Genomic DNA, 17898 nt, shown 5'->3' with positions numbered 1-17898 from the left:
CTCTAAGCACTTGAAGTACTACTAGACGCGGCTAAAGGCCTCTAATGAAACTTAATGCCCGCTGAGCTTTACCGGTTTATCCCGATTTGAAAGCTCAAAGTCATCAAAAAAGGTGCGAAAAAATCTTACAAATATAAAAAAAAGACAGAGCACCAATACAATCCAATTCTTGGATTGTAAAAATATAGGAGCGCTATAATAGAGAAGATGAGGGCGGCTATTAACAAAGAATACAAAGACCGCTAAATCGCAATGATAGCTCAAGATTGTATATAAATGTGCGATTGTATATAAATATGTGACTGTATATAAATATGTGACTGTATATGAATGATCGAGTCAAAATTTCTTACGAAACGTATAAACATACCCAGCAGATTGCCGGAAAATAGCCCCCGTTGATTCCAATAAGCATGGTTGGGATTGAAAGAATAGAAGATATTAAAAAAAAAAGATTTTTGTACAAAAACATTTTTTAAGTCCGATTTATTTTGATGGCATTTCGTAGTTAAACATAACGTACTTCTGTTTCTTAAAGAGAGGCTACAGGGGCTACTATCAATACCAATAAGCATTAGAGATGGTAACTATGACTTATAGGAACAACGTTCAAATAGCGGGCATCTAAAATTGGGCTTTATGGGTTTATCCCGTTTCTGCTTCTGACTTCAATTTTTTATACTGACTCTGTTCATTTTGAATTGCTTTGCTGAGCAACTGATGATCAAAATGACTTTTAGCAGAATGAGAGAAGAGAGAAACTAGCCTAGAGAAGTCAAAAAGATATCACGCAAAATGTTGAAAAAGCGGCAAAATGAGGTAAGCGAAACATTTTGTTCGACGAAATAAAAATACGAGCGCTATAATAGCCGGTTGAGAATATGAGGGCGGCTATTGAAAAGAAGAGATACAGCACCGGTTTCTAAGTGCCAAAAAGTGTTCTTGACCTTCTCTTTAAATCAGAGTCAGGAAGTCATTTTTGAGAGTTAGTTAAGCCACGCGTGACCAAAAAATGAATCACCCAAATGTACAAAAAACTCGCTCCTATAAGAGAAAAATATGACATCACGCACGAAATTCAGTTGAGATTGCATGAACGCATGAACAAAAAGCAGGTGATTGTGAGCCATATGATCGTACCAAAAATTAATAAGAACGACGAAATAAAAAAATCGAGAGAAGGCCAATAATAGCCCCAGCTATCGCTGTGCGGCTACTAATAAGCTATCAGGGAGAATTACCCCAGACAATGATAAACATACCCGGCAGATTGCCGGAAAATAGCCGCCGTTGATTCCAATAAGCATGATTGGGATTGAAAGAATAGAAGATATTGAAAAAAAAAGATTTTTGTACAAAAACATTTTTTAAGTCCGATTTATTTTGATGGCATTTCGTAGTTGAACATAACGTACTTCTGTTTCTTAAAGAGAGGCTACAGGGGCTACTATCAATACCAATAAGCATTAGAGATGGTAACTAAGACTTATAGGAACGACGTTCAAATAGCGGGCATCTAAAATTGGGCTTTATGGGTTTATCCCGTTTCTACTTCTGACTTCAATTTTTTTATACTGACCCTGTTCATCTTGAATTGCTTTGCTGAGCAACTGATGATCAAAATGACTTTTAGCAGAATGAGAGAAGAGAGAAACTAGCCTAGAGAAGTCAAAAAGATATCACGCAAAATGTTGAAAAAGCGGCAAAATGAGGAAAAGCAAAACATTTTTTTTATTCGACGAATTAAAAAACATAGCAGGACAAGTCCTGAAATACAATCCAAAGAATTGATCGAAAAACTGAAAACCGATGTACCTGGCCAGCAGATCAATTGAACAATCCCAGCCAAAAAGACGATCTCAAAAGTTCAGAAACTAAACTAATCAAAAAAACTAAACAAAAAATTCATTGCTAAAACTCTTGAAGCTTCTATCCTGAAAGACAAATATGATACATATCAATATACTCATTAAGTCACGCAGAGGACTTGAAAGAGATTTATTATCCACTAAAGGCAGATAAACAAGAAATATGAGATATGCTCCAAAAAATCTGACAGGGGCAAGAAAGATTTTAACTTTTGCGGAAGTGAAATGTTTAAAACCATGTTTTGGCCTGTGGAGTTCTGCCATGTGACCCATCTACAAGACCTAAAAAGTTTTCGTTGGCCTGTAAATATCGTTAAACTCAGCAAATAAAAAAATATCAAAAAATTAATAAAAAATGGCAGACTTTAACAAAATCTTGCTAATTTTCGTGATATTAAAAACTTCAGTACCATTTCATTGTCTCTAGAGATTATCCAGTATCTCTATTTCTAACTTCAAAGAGTTTCACCGGCTCATAAATAAATAATTGAATTTGGAACATGCAAAAAATTTTCAGAAATATTGATAAATAACAAATTTTATCAACATATTGCTAACATTCGTGTTATTAAAATATTGATAACCAATCCATTTCCCCTAAAAAATATTCAGTAAATTATTATCAAACCGTAGAGGAGATTCTTGGGCCCATGGTGCCAGAAAACTCCATGGTGAAAAATTTTCAAAAATTATAGAGAAATTTCGAGTTTCCTCAAAACAAAACTGCTGAAATTCGTGATATTAAAAAAATAAAAACCTGTGTCATTGCCACTAGAAGTTATGCAGTAACCTATTATCAAACCCTACAGGAGGTTCGTTGGCCCTTGAGGTTGAAGAAACCTAAAAATTGACAAAAAAAATCAAAAAACTTTTTCAAAAAAATTGTAAGTTTCATCAAATTATTGCTAAAAGTTTTGATATTAAAATGATGAAAACGATTTCACGGCCAACAAAAATTCTTCAGTAGCAAATTATTAAACGCTATAGGAAATTTCCTGGCTCCTGGGATTCGGAAAATTTAGATAAGGACAACAAATTTTTAAAAATTCAAAAAAAAAGCAAGTTTTATCAAAAAAATTGCTAAAATTCGCGATGTTGAAAACCCTTCTATTACCACTAGAAACTATGCAGTAGGCTATTATTAAACCGTGTTGGAGGTTGCTTGGCAGTTAGGGCTGAAAAACTCAAAATAATTTTAAAAAAACTTTACAAAAATTGTAAAAATTTGAATAAGTTTGCGTGTTTATGTTTCGAGTACCAAAAGATATAGCTCTTAAAATGGTCGTAAGAAGTAATTATTTCTTGCAAAAGAATTTCATAAATTTTTACGAATCTATATGTCAGACTGATGCAACAAGAGATTCGAAAAAAGACGAAAAAACGCAAAAAAAATTGCAACATTTTGGTCTCAAAAACTCCTAAGAATGACCTTTTAACCTTGAAATACGGCCTTACCAGTTACTTACCAACTCTAAGCACTTGAAGTACTACTAGACGCGGCTAAAGGCCTCTAATGAAACTTAATGCCCGCTGAGCTTTACCGGTTTATCCCGATTTGAAAGCTCAAAGTCATCAAAAAAGGTGCGAAAAAATCTTACAAATATAAAAAAAGACAGAGCACCAATACAATCCAATTCTTGGATTGTAAAAAAATAGGAGCGCTATAATAGAGAAGATGAGGGCGGCTATTAACAAAGAATACAAAGACCGCTAAATCGCAATGATAGCTCAAGATTGTATATAAATGTGCGATTGTATATAAATATGTGACTGTATATAAATATGTGACTGTATATGAATGATCGAGTCAAAATTTCTTACGAAACGTATAAACATACCCGGCAGATTGCCGGAAAATAGCCGCCGTTGATTCCAATAAGCATGATTGGGATTGAAAGAATATAAGATATTGAAAAAAAAAAAGATTTTTGTAAAAAAACATTTTTTAAGTCCGATTTATTTTGATGGCATTTCGTAGTTGAACATAACGTACTTCTGTTTCTTAGAGAGAGGCTACAGGGGCTACTATCAATACCATTAAGCACTAGAGATGGTAACTAAGATGATTGGGATTGAAAGAATAGAAGATATTGAAAAAAAAAGATTTTTGTACAAAAACATTTTTTAAGTCCGATTTATTTTGATGGCATTTCGTAGTTGAAAATACTTCTGTTTCTTAGAAAGAGGCTACAGGGTTACTATTAATACCAATAAGCATTAGAGATGGTAACTAAGACTTATAGGAACGATGTTCAAATAGCGGGCATCTAAAATTGGGCTTTATGGGTTTATCCCGTTTCTATTTCTGACTTCAATTTTTTATACTGACTCTGTTCATTTTGAATTGCTTTGCTGAGCAACTGATGTTCAAAATCACTTTTAGCAGAATGAGAGAACAGACAAACTAGCCTAGAGAAGTCAAAAAGATTTCACGCAAAATGTTGAAAAAGCGGCAAAATGAGGTAAAGCGAAACATTTTTTTTATTCGACGAAGTAAAAAAACATAGCAGGACAAGTCCTGAAATACAATTCAAAGAATTGACTGAAAAACTCGGACGCACTCTACCTGATCAGCGGATCAATTGAACAATGCCAGCCAGATCACAAAAATAACAAAAGAATTGAGAAACTAAAAGAAACAAAACTAAACAAAAACAAACTCATTGCTAAAACTCTTGAAGCTTTTAAACCTACGGCAAAACTTTTTCCCTTTAAAAACACCTATTACAAAAATATGTTCCAAACCAATTTTTGTTTCTGAAATCAGTCCAGTATTATATCTGCAATACCTGAAAAATATTCTTGGCCCTTGAAGATCGATTAACTTGAAAATGACCAAAAAATTTGAGATGAAAAAAGAAATCAATTGCAAGTTATAAGAAAATGTTGCTGAGAATTGTGATATAAATATCTTCAGAATCATTTCTCTGTCTCTAGAGGCTATTCAGTAACCCAATTCGAAGCATTAAAAAATCAGTGGCTCATAGATCGATAGGCAATAAATTTTAGAAAAATTTTCAAACTTCAAAATAGAAATTCCTTCTATTAAAATGTTGAAAACCATTCAATCGCCCCCCTAGCAACTATTTAATAAAACATTGTCAAACCCTGGATGCGTTTACCTGGCAACTGAGGCAAGAAAAAAAATAAAATACAAATATTTAAAACAAAAAAACTTAAAAAAAAATTGCAAATTCTATCAAACAATTTCTAAAAGACGAAAGGTTAAATTGTTGAAAACAAATCCAATGAAACCAAAAACCACGCAGTAACTTTTTTATTCAAACGCGGAATAGGTTTTCTTGCACTTGAGAATCGACGAATATCAAAAACTGACAAAAACTTTAGGAAACATTAAAAAAATTGCAGATCTTATCAAAAAAATGCTAAAATTCGAGACATTAAGAAGTTAAAAAGCATTCCATTGTTACTAGAAACCATGCAGTTCCCTATTAACAAACCTCAACAGAGATTGCCTGGTCCCTGAAACTGGAAAAACTGACAAAATGATGAACATTTTCAAACCTGAAAAAAATGCAAATTTGTTAAAAAAAATTGCTAAAAATTGTGATATTCAAAAGTTGAAAGTTATTCCATGGCAACTAAAAATTTTTCAGTAACTTATTATCCAACCCCTAATATGGGTTTCTTGCCCCTGGGACTCAAACAACTTGAAGGATGACAATAAATACGTCAAAAAACAAGAAAAATTTGCAACTTTTGTCAAAAAATGCTAAAATTCATGATGTCAAAAAGTTGAAAACCGTTCCATTACCACTAGAAACTGTGCAGTAACCTATCATCCAACCCTTTATCAAACCCTAGATGAGGTTTCGTGACACCTAGGGCAAAAAAACTCAAAAAATGACAAAAATTTTCAAAAAACCTGAAAAAAATTGCAAAAATGAGTATCATTTTGTGTGTTTGTGTTTGTAGTACCACGACATATAGCCCAAAAAATGGTCATACCAAGCAATTTTGTCTCGCAAAAGGCCTTCATCAGCTTTTAAAAACTTCAACCTTAGACTAATCAAACAAAAATCTCAAAAAAAATCACAAAAAACACGAAAAATTGCACCATTTCGAGACGAAAAACTCCTAAAAATGACCTTTTAACCTTTAATTAAAGTCATCCCAGCAGCTGCACCACTATACGCACTTGAAGGACTACTAAAGCCCGCTTGGGGCCTCTAATGAAACTTAATGCCCGCTGGGCTTTACCTGTTTATCCCGTTTCGAAAGATCAAAGTCATTGAAAAACGTGTGAACACATCTTAAAAAAAAAAACACAGCGCACCAATACAATTCAAATTCTTTGAATTGTAAAAAAAAGGAGCGCTATAATAGCCGGCTGAGAAGATGAGGGCGGCTATTAATTACTTTTTAATATGATTTAGAAAAACCACTTTACCCGAAAAAGTAAATTAAAAACTTAAACTGCTTCGAAAAAGACAGTCATAAAAAAAACTTGCTCTTAGCGAAAAATTGCTTACACCTATTTTTCTCGTTTTCTACAAAAACGCAGCACGAACAGATAGTCAATCTCTCTGATCTTCGATTCATTCAGCCGTTTGACCTAAACATCTAAACATATAATACATCACAAAATTTATCGATAAGAAAGACACTTCACCAATATTCCTCTCCGAGTCATACAAAAGACAGCTCCCCAATACCAATCAAATTCTTTGAATTGTAAAAAAAACCGCTATAGTCGACTGAGAAGATGAGGGCGGCTACTAGCAACTCATTAAATAAATCGAGAAAATCAGACCTACAAATATTTCGCCTTCAGAATTAGAAATCATCCTGATTCCTGTGTCGGTTAGTCAGGTAAACTATCTATGTATGAGGCTAGAGATGTAGGGGTAGATGTCGGGAGAGGGGATTTGTCAGAAAAAAAGAAATGAAGCCAAAATGCATCGAAACTTTTTTAATTTGAGGTTCTCACTATGAATAGTACTCACATTGTGCCCTCAATTGAACTTAAATTAGAGAACATCATTTTTCGGAAAAAGTCAGAGTCACTTGTTTCGCTTTTAGGTCTCGCGCCTGAGCAAACTCAACCTGGTAAAAAAAGACTGACGAAAACACAACCGGCTCCTAAATGAACACCAAACGACCACAATGAATGCATCAAATTTCGCTCGAGAGCAATTAAAACTCGAATAGCCGACTGACTTCCGACGAATTGCTCTCAAACGGCAGATGGGAATTTAGCTTCTTTGTTTAAAAGTATTTTAAGCTCTTTAGGCCCGGCCGCAGGGGAGGGGTAGCAGAAAAATGTTGGCGAAGAAAGAGGGGGTCCCAAAGCTATATCCTGTATGAATTCAAAATTGCCCTTCACGCCTTTAAGTTCTGCTGGCTCACCAGCTTCGGCTATCCATACACTTTGAACGTACGAAAGCTCTGAGAGAGCTGAGCATAGACTTAACGACCTCGGGCTTCACCAGTTTATCACAGTTTATGTCAACAAAAAGGCAAATCGTTCAGACGAAAAACCGCTGGACCAACAGGTCAAAATAAATACCAAAAATTTAGTCTGAGAGCAATTATAAAATCTTTCAAGTATACACAACTCATCGTCCTCGGTTTGCAATCATTTTCTATTTGCATTGCAATTTCAAAACATACCCGGCAGATTGCCGGAAAATAGCCGCCGTTGATTCCAATAAGCATGACTGGGATTGAAATAACAGAAGATATTGAAAAAAAAAGATTTTCGTACAAAAACATTTTTTTAAGTCCGATTTATTTTGATGGCATTTCGTAGTTGAACATACTTCTGTTTCTTAGAGAGAGGCTACAGGGGCTACTATCAATAACAATCAGCATTAGAGAGAGGTAACTAATACTTATAGGCCCGACGTTCAAATAGCGGGCATCTAAAATTGGGCTTTATGGGTTTATCCCGTTTCTATTTCTGACTTCAATTTTTTATACTGACTGTTCATTTTGAATTGCTTTGCTGAGCAACTGATGTTCAAAATCACTTTTAGCAGAATGAGAGAAGAGAGAAACTAGCCTAGAGAAGTCAAAAAGATTTCACGCAAAATGTTGAAAAGGCGGCAAAATGAGGTAAAGCGAAACATTTTTTATTCGACGAAAAAAAAAAAACATAGCCGGAAGAATTCCGGAAGCGACTCGAAGCACCAAAACTTCACAAAAAGCTGAAGCCATTACCTTTTGTATTAAACCATTAACTCATTACCTCCGCGGGTCTGATCTAAAAATCGGTGAAATTTAAACCACTGTCACCAAGAGAAAGAAAATGCAGCAAAAATTTTATTATTGAAAACGTTTGGTTAAGTTAAAGAAATCTGAAATTTTTAGGATGGTCAAAAAACTGATAGCCTGACAAAGCTGACATGGCCTTCAATTGCCCTCAGATAATCATTGATTCTAATCTCAAAAAGATCGCGAAAGCAAACGGCAGATAAAAACTTTTCAAAAAAGACAGGAAAGTCAAAATTATTCAAAAAAGAGTGCTCAAACTTAGGAATCAGAGAAACACTACAAATAGATTTCTAATCACGGCAATTAAGATAAAAATAAAACATGATTCTTCCTTGTTGTACTTAAGCTAGACAACATGATTTCATACTAATTCAAAAATTGAATTAATCATAGAAAAACAAAAGCAACAGAATAATATTCAAAAGCAAACAATCGTCTAAAAACATTACCAAGCCCGGAAGAAAATTGCAATGAATAGTAATAAGTCGAAATGTTGGAAAAGAGTTTCTAGCAAACTCCCAGTACTGCCTTATTTTGAATTAAATCAAATGCAAACCGAAGAAACCAAGATCTAAGAAAAAGCTGAATTCATTCAATTTTTTAACAACTGAAAAAATCAATATAACGAATACAAAAGTAGGTGCCAGAACAAAACTAGAATGATACAAACGATAATGTGAAGAATATGGACACAATGTTAGGAACACCGTAAGAAAGACTAATTCTTGATTTTTGAAAGTTAAAAAGTAAATTTAAAAAAAAAACAAGAAAAACGAGTACATTTCATTGATCAGCATTCGAGACATAGAAAAGACAACGAGTCATTCGAGACAATAATCCAACTTGCTGAACAGAATAAAACAAGAAAAAGCAGAATTCAGACATACGAAACAATGAAACATTTTGCAAAAAAGTGGTCAGAAAAATTTAAGACTGCATTTATGAAAAATATTTCTGTTTTTTTCAAAAACTTAACACCAAAAAATAACTGAATTTTTATTGAAACCAAATTAAAGTCCCTCATGTTCCCCAAAATACTATTTCTAGTAATTAAAAGCAAAATACAAACAAAAAACTGAAAAAAAATTGGCAAAAAACTACGAACATCGGATTAGCAAACGTACAATTTTATGAAACAAAATTACATCGAGGTACAAAGAGGCATTGAATATATCAATTATCAAAGGGAAGTTGCCATATTAACTGATTTTGACACAAAACAGCTAAAATATCCAAAAATGAAGAAATTAATAGAAAAAAAAGCCAAAAATTAACTAAAAAATCAAGAAATATGTGCCAATTTCGCATTTGAAACGCAATTTCATGCTATGCAAAATACTGTGCTATCAATTTCCGGGGTTTACATTTCAACATAGCATCGATTAAAAATTATTTCTACAAAAAACCAATTTACAAGCAAAAAAACTAGGCCACTTAGACGAATAAACGGCTAAAAACGGTTATCTATATGTGCCATTCAGTCAAAAACTACTTTTCAATGTCAAAAAGTCATTCACTAAACGCAGCGCATGATCAAAAAACTTCTCTCGCTCAGAAAAAAATAGTTCACACTGCAATTTTACTCGCTTTCGCTTTTAGGTCAAAACATCGTCTGAACGAATAGTACTTCCGGTAAAAAAAAAAAACCTTAAGAAAACCAATACTCCTCTTCGAGTCGTAAAAAAATAGGAGCGCTATAATAGCCGGCTGAGAAGATGAGGGCGGCTATTAAATATACGGCAAATCAAATAGTTTCCGATCGAACGTGACTATTCTGTATATAAAACAAACTAGCCTACACTTAATAGCATCCTTTTGATTCAAAAACAAAGAAGCCCATTTAACGAAATGGTATCCATGTTGTTGCTGACAATGATTTCAAATATGCTTCACCTCAAGTTGTCAGGGGAAGACGGGGGCAAGGGTGGCTTGTGTATTGAATGATGATGATGGCGATTGCCGGGCCTTCTTCCAGCAAAATGATCATGTCGGTCTTCAGTTTTGTTTCTTTCATCCTCAATTCTATAACTGCTCTTGAATTCTGTTGCATGACCTCGCGTAGGACGATGATCACGTGTCTCATAAGCTGGCTTCTTGATGAACCGATTGTACCACGTGGAGTAGTACGGATGACTGGGATCAGGCCCATGATTTTCATCAAAGTATTCTGCAAAAATTGTACTCTTAACACCAAGTTCAACATTCAAACATAGCTGGCAGATTGCCAGAAAATAGCCGCAATAGATTCGTAGATCGGCCGTCTAAAAAAAACAACAAAAAAGACAGACCAAAAAAATTCGTCTTTTCATTGAAGGCTGATCTGTTGTATTTTGATTAAAAATCTGTATAAGTTATTGCTGCCTCTATTTGCTGCTCTCGAATAACCTTCATTTAGAGTGACAAACACCCATTTGACCTCATCTCTTTGAATTAAAGTAAATAAAAGTCAATTTCAAAGTGAGGAAGTCATTTTTGAGAGTGAGGTAAGTCAAGTGTGACCAAAAACTTAATCACGCGCATGAACGAAAAAACTCGCTCCACTAAGAGCGAAAAATGACGTCACACATGCAATTCAGTTGAAATTGCATGAACGAATGAACAAAAAGTGGCTGTGACGTCATATGGTCGTAACAAAAATCATGACGACGAAATAAAAAAACATAGCAGGACAAGTCCTGACGTACAATTCAAAGAATTTTCATTGACTAAACAGAAAACTAGACCTAGAACGGACTATGAATGGATTGGAAAAACCATTTAGAAAAAAATCCGATCCAAAAAATCGAAAAAACAGTAAAAATCAAAGTAAAATTGCCGCATGTGAACAAAAAACCACTAGCGAGAAAGCGAATTTTTGTTCAAACACCGTTTTCTCACTCTACTTTAAATTTAGAGCGAAAAAATTTCACGCCGCAAAACCACTCGCTTTTTCGCTCCACTTCCTGTTTTGGCGTGACCAAAATCACTACTCCAATATGACTTCAAAAATCATGAAAATGTGTGAACAGATCTTAAAAAAAAAGACAGCGCCCCAATACAATTCAAATTCTTTGAATTGTAAAAAACCAAGAGAAGGCCAATAATAGCCCCAGCTATCGCTGTGCGGCTATTAAAAAACTCAACCATTACAGACCTACCACGATCATAATAATCAATTTCTCTCTCAGACAAAACTTCCGCGGTAATTCTATTGGACCCCATTCTGACTGGCATCCCCTGTGCCCCGTTGTAGCTGTCATATCTTGACATATGTCCTTGCTGCAGTTGATGATTGTCAAATCGATTTGGATAAGAGTTGGATTTCGGCGATATTGTTTGAAGATGAGTTCTTGCTCTTGAGATATGATGATTATTGTTATCGACGACCGGTGTTTCTTCAATGAAAGATTTTCCTGGAGAATCAGGTTTTCTGAAATGCAGACTTTTTTTTCATAAACTTAAAGTCAAGACATAGATATGGCAGATTGCCAAGAAAAGCTGCAATAGGTTTGTAGGTCTGCAATGCAGTCTCGAAAAAGAAAAAAAGGACCAAAAAAGAGAAAATTCTCTTTATAAATTGTCTCGAAAATGAAAAAAGGACCGAAAATGAAGAAAAGGACCGAAAAAGAGAAAATTCTCTTTATAAATTGCTGCATTGCTATATTGCGATTAAAAATCTGTAACATAATTGGCAAATTGTCGGAAAATAGCCGTTGTTGACGCACATCGGGATTGAAAAAGAAGAGAAAATGGAAATTGAGAAATTGAAACAACATAGCAGGAAACTGCTGCAACCTATTTTCAAACCGTAAGGATGGTTTTATGGCCCCTGAGGATGACAAACTTAAGTGACGAAAAATTTCAAAAATCTTAAAAATTGCAAAAATTATCATTTTTGGTTTTTCTTTGCAGCACAAAAACATACAGCTCAAACAACGCTCATAAAAAGTAATAGTAACTTGCCAAAGACCTTTTTCAACTTCGACAAACGTCAATTCAAGACTAATCAAACAAAAGAGAAGCAAAATGACGGAAAAATGAGGAAAATTGCACCATTTTGGGCTCAAAAACTCCTGAAAACGACCTTATAACTTTGAATTAAAGCATTCCCAGCGGCTACACGACTCTAGGAATTAGATGGACTACTAAAGCAAGCTTTGGGCTTCTATCGAAACTCAATGCCGATTCGGGTTTAGCAGTTGATCCCGTTTTCAAAGCTCAGTCGTTGAAAAACGTGTGAAAACATTTTAAAAATCTGAATAAGACAGCACCAATACAATCTAAATTCTCTGGATTTTAAACAGGGGAGCGCCTAAGTAATAGCTGTTGCGACGTTGACGGCGGCTATTACTAACTTATTGCCGATTCCAGTAGCCGCTCGCAAATAAGAGCAGTTGCTCAATTAAAGTAACATACACTCAGTTGACCCCATCTACTTGAATATCATGACATGATACCGAATCTTAATAAAGCAGATAACAAAACTACACTAAGAATGAAAATGACTAAGTAAATTTGGCAATTAAGTAAAATTTGAACGAATTAACAAAAGGCGGATTTGAAGTGAGCGTGACGCCATAAGGTTGTGACAAGAACAATTAAACCTTAGAACAAGTATTTAATGTTGCATATACCATTACAAATATGAGAATAGACAAGAAAATATAAAAAACATTTTTGAAAAATTTCATGTAAGAAGTGTTGATTAGGCCATTGAAACAATTTAAACGGTAAACACCATATTTGTAGAAAACAAATGATGAACAAAGTAAAAGGACAACAACGAGCAAATTTGGAGACATTCGAATTGCAGCAACACTCAATTTTCACTGAAATCTTGAAAATTTTTGAAAACTATTGGTTTTGATTTCAAAAATACAGTTAAGTACAAAATGGAATGATTATATAGATTTAAATTCAATTTCAAGTAGAAGAAATAAAAAGATCTGTCAATAACGGGACTAATAAAACAAAAACCAAATAGATAAACAAGCACAGTCAGAACTATCTTTTTGAAGAGGGATGGTCTCAAGGTAAGTATACTTATTAACCACAAACGGAAAGAACTCGAAAAGTCACAAATTTATCTAAGAAGAAGTAAGGTCTTGTTCGTGATAATCTCTGGATATGAATTGAAAACATACCCGGCAGATTGCCGGAAAATAGCCGCCGTTGATTCCAATAAGCATGATTGGGATTGAAAGAATAGATATTGAAAAAAAAGATTTTTGTAAAAAAAACATTTTTTAAGTCCGACTTATTTTAATGGCATTTCGTAGTTGAACATACTTTTGAGAGAAGCTACAGGGGCCACTATCAATACCAATAAGCATTAGAAAGAGGTAACTAATACTTATAGGAACGACGTTCAAATAGCGGGCATCTAAAATTGGGCTTTATGGGTTATCCCGTTTCTATTTGACTTCAATTTTTATACTGACTCTGTTCATTTTGAATTGCTTTGCTGAGCAACTTATGTTCAAAATCACTTTTAGCAGAATGAGAGAAGAGAGAAACCAGCCTAGAGAAGTCAAAAAGATTTCACACAAAATGTTGAAAAAGCGGAAAAATGGGATTAAGCGAAACATTTTTTTGGTCGACGAAGTAAAAAAACATAACAGGACAAGTCCTGACGTACAATTCAAAGAATTTTCATTGACTAAACAGAAAACTAGACCTAGAACGGACTATGAATTGATTGGAAAAAACCATTTAGAAAAAAATCTGATCCAAAAAACAGTAAAAATCAAAGTCAAATTGCCGCATGTGAACAGAAACCACTAGCGAGAAAGCGAATTTTTGTTCAAACACCGTTTTCTCACTCTACTTTAAATTTGGAGCGAAAAAAAATAACGCCGCAAAACCACTGGCTTTTTCGCTCCACTTACTGTTTCGGCGTGACCAAAATCACTACTCCAATTTGACTTCAAAAATCATGAAAATGTGTGACCAGATCTTAAAAAAAAGACAGCGCCCCAATACAATTCAAATTCTTTGAATTATAAAACTACGAGCGCTATAATAGCCGGCTGAGAAGATGAGGGCGGCTATTAAACAGTAAAAAACAGCTTCGCCAGTTACCTGTCATTATTGATATCAGCTGTCACGACAGCAAAAATAACTACTAATCTGGGTAAGTCAGACATAACCACTAATACTTAAAAACATCAACATAACCGACTAACGTCGGGCGAATTGCTCTCAAACGACCGGCGAGCGGTTGGCTTCGTCAGTAGCTAGCCACGGGGGGGGGGAGTGCCCCGGGGGCTGATGGGGGCAGCACTGGGTGGGGGGGGGGGGGCAAAAGCGCGGTGGGGGGTGGAGCCAATAGTGGGGGTGGGGGGTCAACAAAGGGGGGGAGGCGCTCAATCTACAAGAAACGCCCTTCACACCGTAAGTATAAGTCTCCAAAATAGTTTGAGCTGAAACAGAGCTGAAAGACTCTAAGAGCACTTAATGCCCGCTGGGCGCTACCTGTTCATCCCGTTTTCGATTCCAGTATCCGCTCGCAAATAAGAGCAGTTGCTCAATTAAAGTAACACACACTCAGTTGACCTCATCTACTCGAATATCATGACATGATACCGAATATTAATTAAGCAGATAACAAAACTACACTAAAAATGAAAATGACAAGCCACGGTCAATTAAGTAAAATTTGAACGAATTAACAAAAGGCGGATTTAAGGTGAGCGTGATGGCATAAGGTTGTGACAAGAACAATTACAAATAACATCGGGCGAATTGCTCTCAAACGACCGGCGAGCGGTTGGATTCGTCACTAGCTAGCCACGGGGGGGGGTGCACCGGGGGCTGATGGGGGCAACACTTGGTTGGGGGGGTCTTCAACCTCTAAGAACCGCTGTTCACACCATAAGTATAAGACTCCAAAACTGTTTGAGCTGAAACAGAGCTAAAAGGCTCTAAGAGCACTTAATGCCCGCTGGGCTCTACCTGTTTATCCCGTTTTTGAGGACGCAAAGTCAAAAGCGTCAGACGAAAAATCGGTCAAGCAAAAAATCGCATAAAAAGGACCGACAGGACTAATATAATTGCTACAAACTTCTTTTGAGAGCAATTAAAAACGATTAATCATATGAGCCAAAAACCTTCATTGATTAAAAAAAACTATGCATTATTAGAACACATGTAAGACCTTATTAAGCCATTAGTCAAAGAAGTAATCAGAAGCAATAACAGCAAAAATAGAAGTCAAAAAGCAGCACCTGGAAAAAATCGCTCTCAAAAACGTAAAATCGTGAAATCGTAAAAAATGATTCCTTGAAGTATATGCTTCTTTCGCTCTTTACTATTCTAGCTAAATCATTACTCTGACTTCACTTCTCACTTAAAACAAAAAGCATTGTTTGTAATGTACAAATCATCTAAAAAGCGCACCAATAAAAATCTTAAAATAGCCGCCATTGATTCCGATTAGGATCGACAAAACAGAAGAAATGGCTTGGTGTACAAAAACATTTTTAAAGAGCGAACGATTTCCATGTAATTCCGGTGTTAGGCATACTCTTGCATCTTGAAAAACATGCAAAAATTTGTATCATTTTGTAGTACCAAAACATGTAGCTCAAAGGTCATAACAAGTAATTTTGTCCTAGAGAAGACCTTCATAAACTTTATAAAATTTCAACCTTAAACTAATCAAACAAATACCCTAAAAAACAAAGCCGTCAGATTGACGGAAAATAGCCGCCGTTGACGTGCTTGATGCACATCGGGATTGAAACAGAAAAGGAAAAAAGATAGAAATTGACAAAAATTGTTCAAAAATTGTTCTATTTTATTGTGCAGTAACTTAATACAAATACTAATATCAACTAGCAATCCCTATAATGAACTTTGATAACCTAATGCACTATGAGTTAATGACAGGGCTTTATCGGTTTATCCCGTTCCCTTGATTTTGCTCTTCTGACATTGACCGTAATAACTACATTGCGTAATTCAGTGCCTGAAAAAATTCAGAATCCATTCATTTGAAACAGTGAGTGAGGTAAGTCTCAAGTCAAACTTGAAAATCGTGACTTACGTAAAACGAAAAACGTGATCAAAAGGTAAAGCGAATTTTAATGAGAGCGCCCAAAAATAGCAGTTTGAGGGGCTGATGGCTGCTATTAATAAACAACCGACTATCGTCGAGCGATTTGCTATCAAACGACCGACAAGCAATTGGCTTCGTCAGTAGCTAGCTACGGTTTAGTGAGGCTAGCTTTAGCTTGATTTCGCAACTTTTAGTTTTCTAGCAACTGTTAGTAAATAAATCGAACAGAAAAAAATAATATTTTAAAAATAAGCAAAATATTGCAAAATTTAAAAGTTTCCAGATTTTGCAGAAAAAAATTGTTCAAAACCACTTTTTATCTCTGGAGTTCTGTCAATCAACCCGTCTGCAAGACAAAAAGTTTTGTTGGCCACAAATGATCGCTAAACTCGTTAAATCTTGAAAACAATTGCAAATCTTAAAATCTTGCAAAAAGATATTAATATCTTCAAAACCATTTCATTGTCTCAAGAGACTATATAATATCTCTATTTCAAGCTTTAAATAGTTCCACTGGCTCAAAGATTCTCCAAAACTTTGAAACAAAATTAATTCTATCAAAAAAACTGCTAAAGCTGGACTCATTAAAATATTGATAACCATTCCGTTAACACTAAAAACTATGCAACAGCTAGCTTATTACTAAGCCTTGGATTGGAGTAGGTCCCTAGGACCATGGTGACGGAAAATATGAAAAAGAATTTTAAAAAAGGATAAAAAACTACAGATAATTTTTTTTTAATAATTGCTTAAATTCGTGATATTGAAACCTTGAAAAGCATTCAATTACATCTAGAAACTATGCAGTAACCTATTATCAAAGCCTTAAGGAGATTATGTCGCTCTTGAGGGTGGAGAAACCCAAAAAACGCAAATTTCAAAAACATAAAAATTGCAAGTTTTATAAGAGCTGCAAAAATTTCTGATAAAAAGTTGAGAACTGATCCAAGGCCAAAAAAATTTCAGTAACTTAGTATCAAATCTCAACGGACGTTTTCTGACCTTTCAGGCTGAATTAACCTGAATAAAGACAATGAATCAGAAAGAAAAAATTGCAAGTTTTGTAAAAAAAAATGCTAAAATTCTTAATGTTAAAATCATGAAAACATTCCATTATATCTATAAACTATACAGTCACCTAGTATCAAACCCTAGAGGAAGTTTCTTGGCTCCAGAGGCTGTGAAATCTAAAATACAAAATTTTTTTAAAAAATCAAAAAAACTTGAAAAGTATAAAAAATGAAAAAATTTCTGATACCAAAAGTTGAGAACTATTCAATGGCATATAAAAATTTTTCAGTAATCTTTTTATTATGAAACCCATAAGGAGTTTTCCTGGCCCCTTGGTCTGGAAAGACGTGATACAATAAAAAATAAATGTAAAAAATTGCGCGTTTTGTCAGAAAAAAAATGCTAAAATTCGTGATGTTAAAATGTTGAAACCATTCCACTAACACTAAAAACTATGCAGTAACCTACTATTAAACACTAGAGGAGGTTCCTTGACTTTTAGGGCTAATAAAACTCAGACAAAAATTTTCAAAAAGCTTGAAAATTTTTTAAAAATTTGTATAAATTTCTGTGTTTTTACCGAGCAGTTGTTCGTTAGTAGCTAGCCATGGGGAAGGGGAGAGGGTGCACCGGGGGTTGATGGGGCAAGGGCAACAGTGGGGTGGGGGAAACCAGCGCGGTGGGGAGATGGGGGCAATAGTGGGGGGGAGGGTCTTGGGGTCTTCAACCTCTAAGACCCGCCCT

The 17898-nt window shown here is 34.9% G+C and overlaps 1 protein-coding gene across 2 annotated transcripts in view; it reads right to left on the bottom strand.

Moving 5' to 3' along the window:
- Positions 1–17898, bottom strand: part of LOC142341363 (uncharacterized) — a 513659-nt gene that overhangs the window by 24645 nt on the left and 471116 nt on the right. For both annotated transcript variants that reach the window (XR_012759110.1, XM_075392294.1), the window contains exons 5-6: positions 11243–11514; positions 9999–10272 (exon numbers count right to left, since the gene is read on the bottom strand). Coding sequence is in view for 1 of the 2 variants with exons in the window: in XM_075392294.1 (XP_075248409.1) it covers positions 9999–10272; positions 11243–11514 (546 nt within the window). In the remaining variant the exon portion in view is untranslated. The remainder of the gene's footprint in view (positions 1–9998; positions 10273–11242; positions 11515–17898) is intronic.

Source organism: Convolutriloba macropyga, chromosome 1 (assembly GCF_964194025.1).
Source record: "Convolutriloba macropyga chromosome 1, txConMacr16.3, whole genome shotgun sequence".
In the NCBI taxonomy this organism is placed as follows: domain Eukaryota; kingdom Metazoa; phylum Xenacoelomorpha; order Acoela; family Convolutidae; genus Convolutriloba; species Convolutriloba macropyga.
Note: the sequence above shows the minus strand (reverse complement) of the source record. Positions and strands in the feature narration are given on the sequence as shown.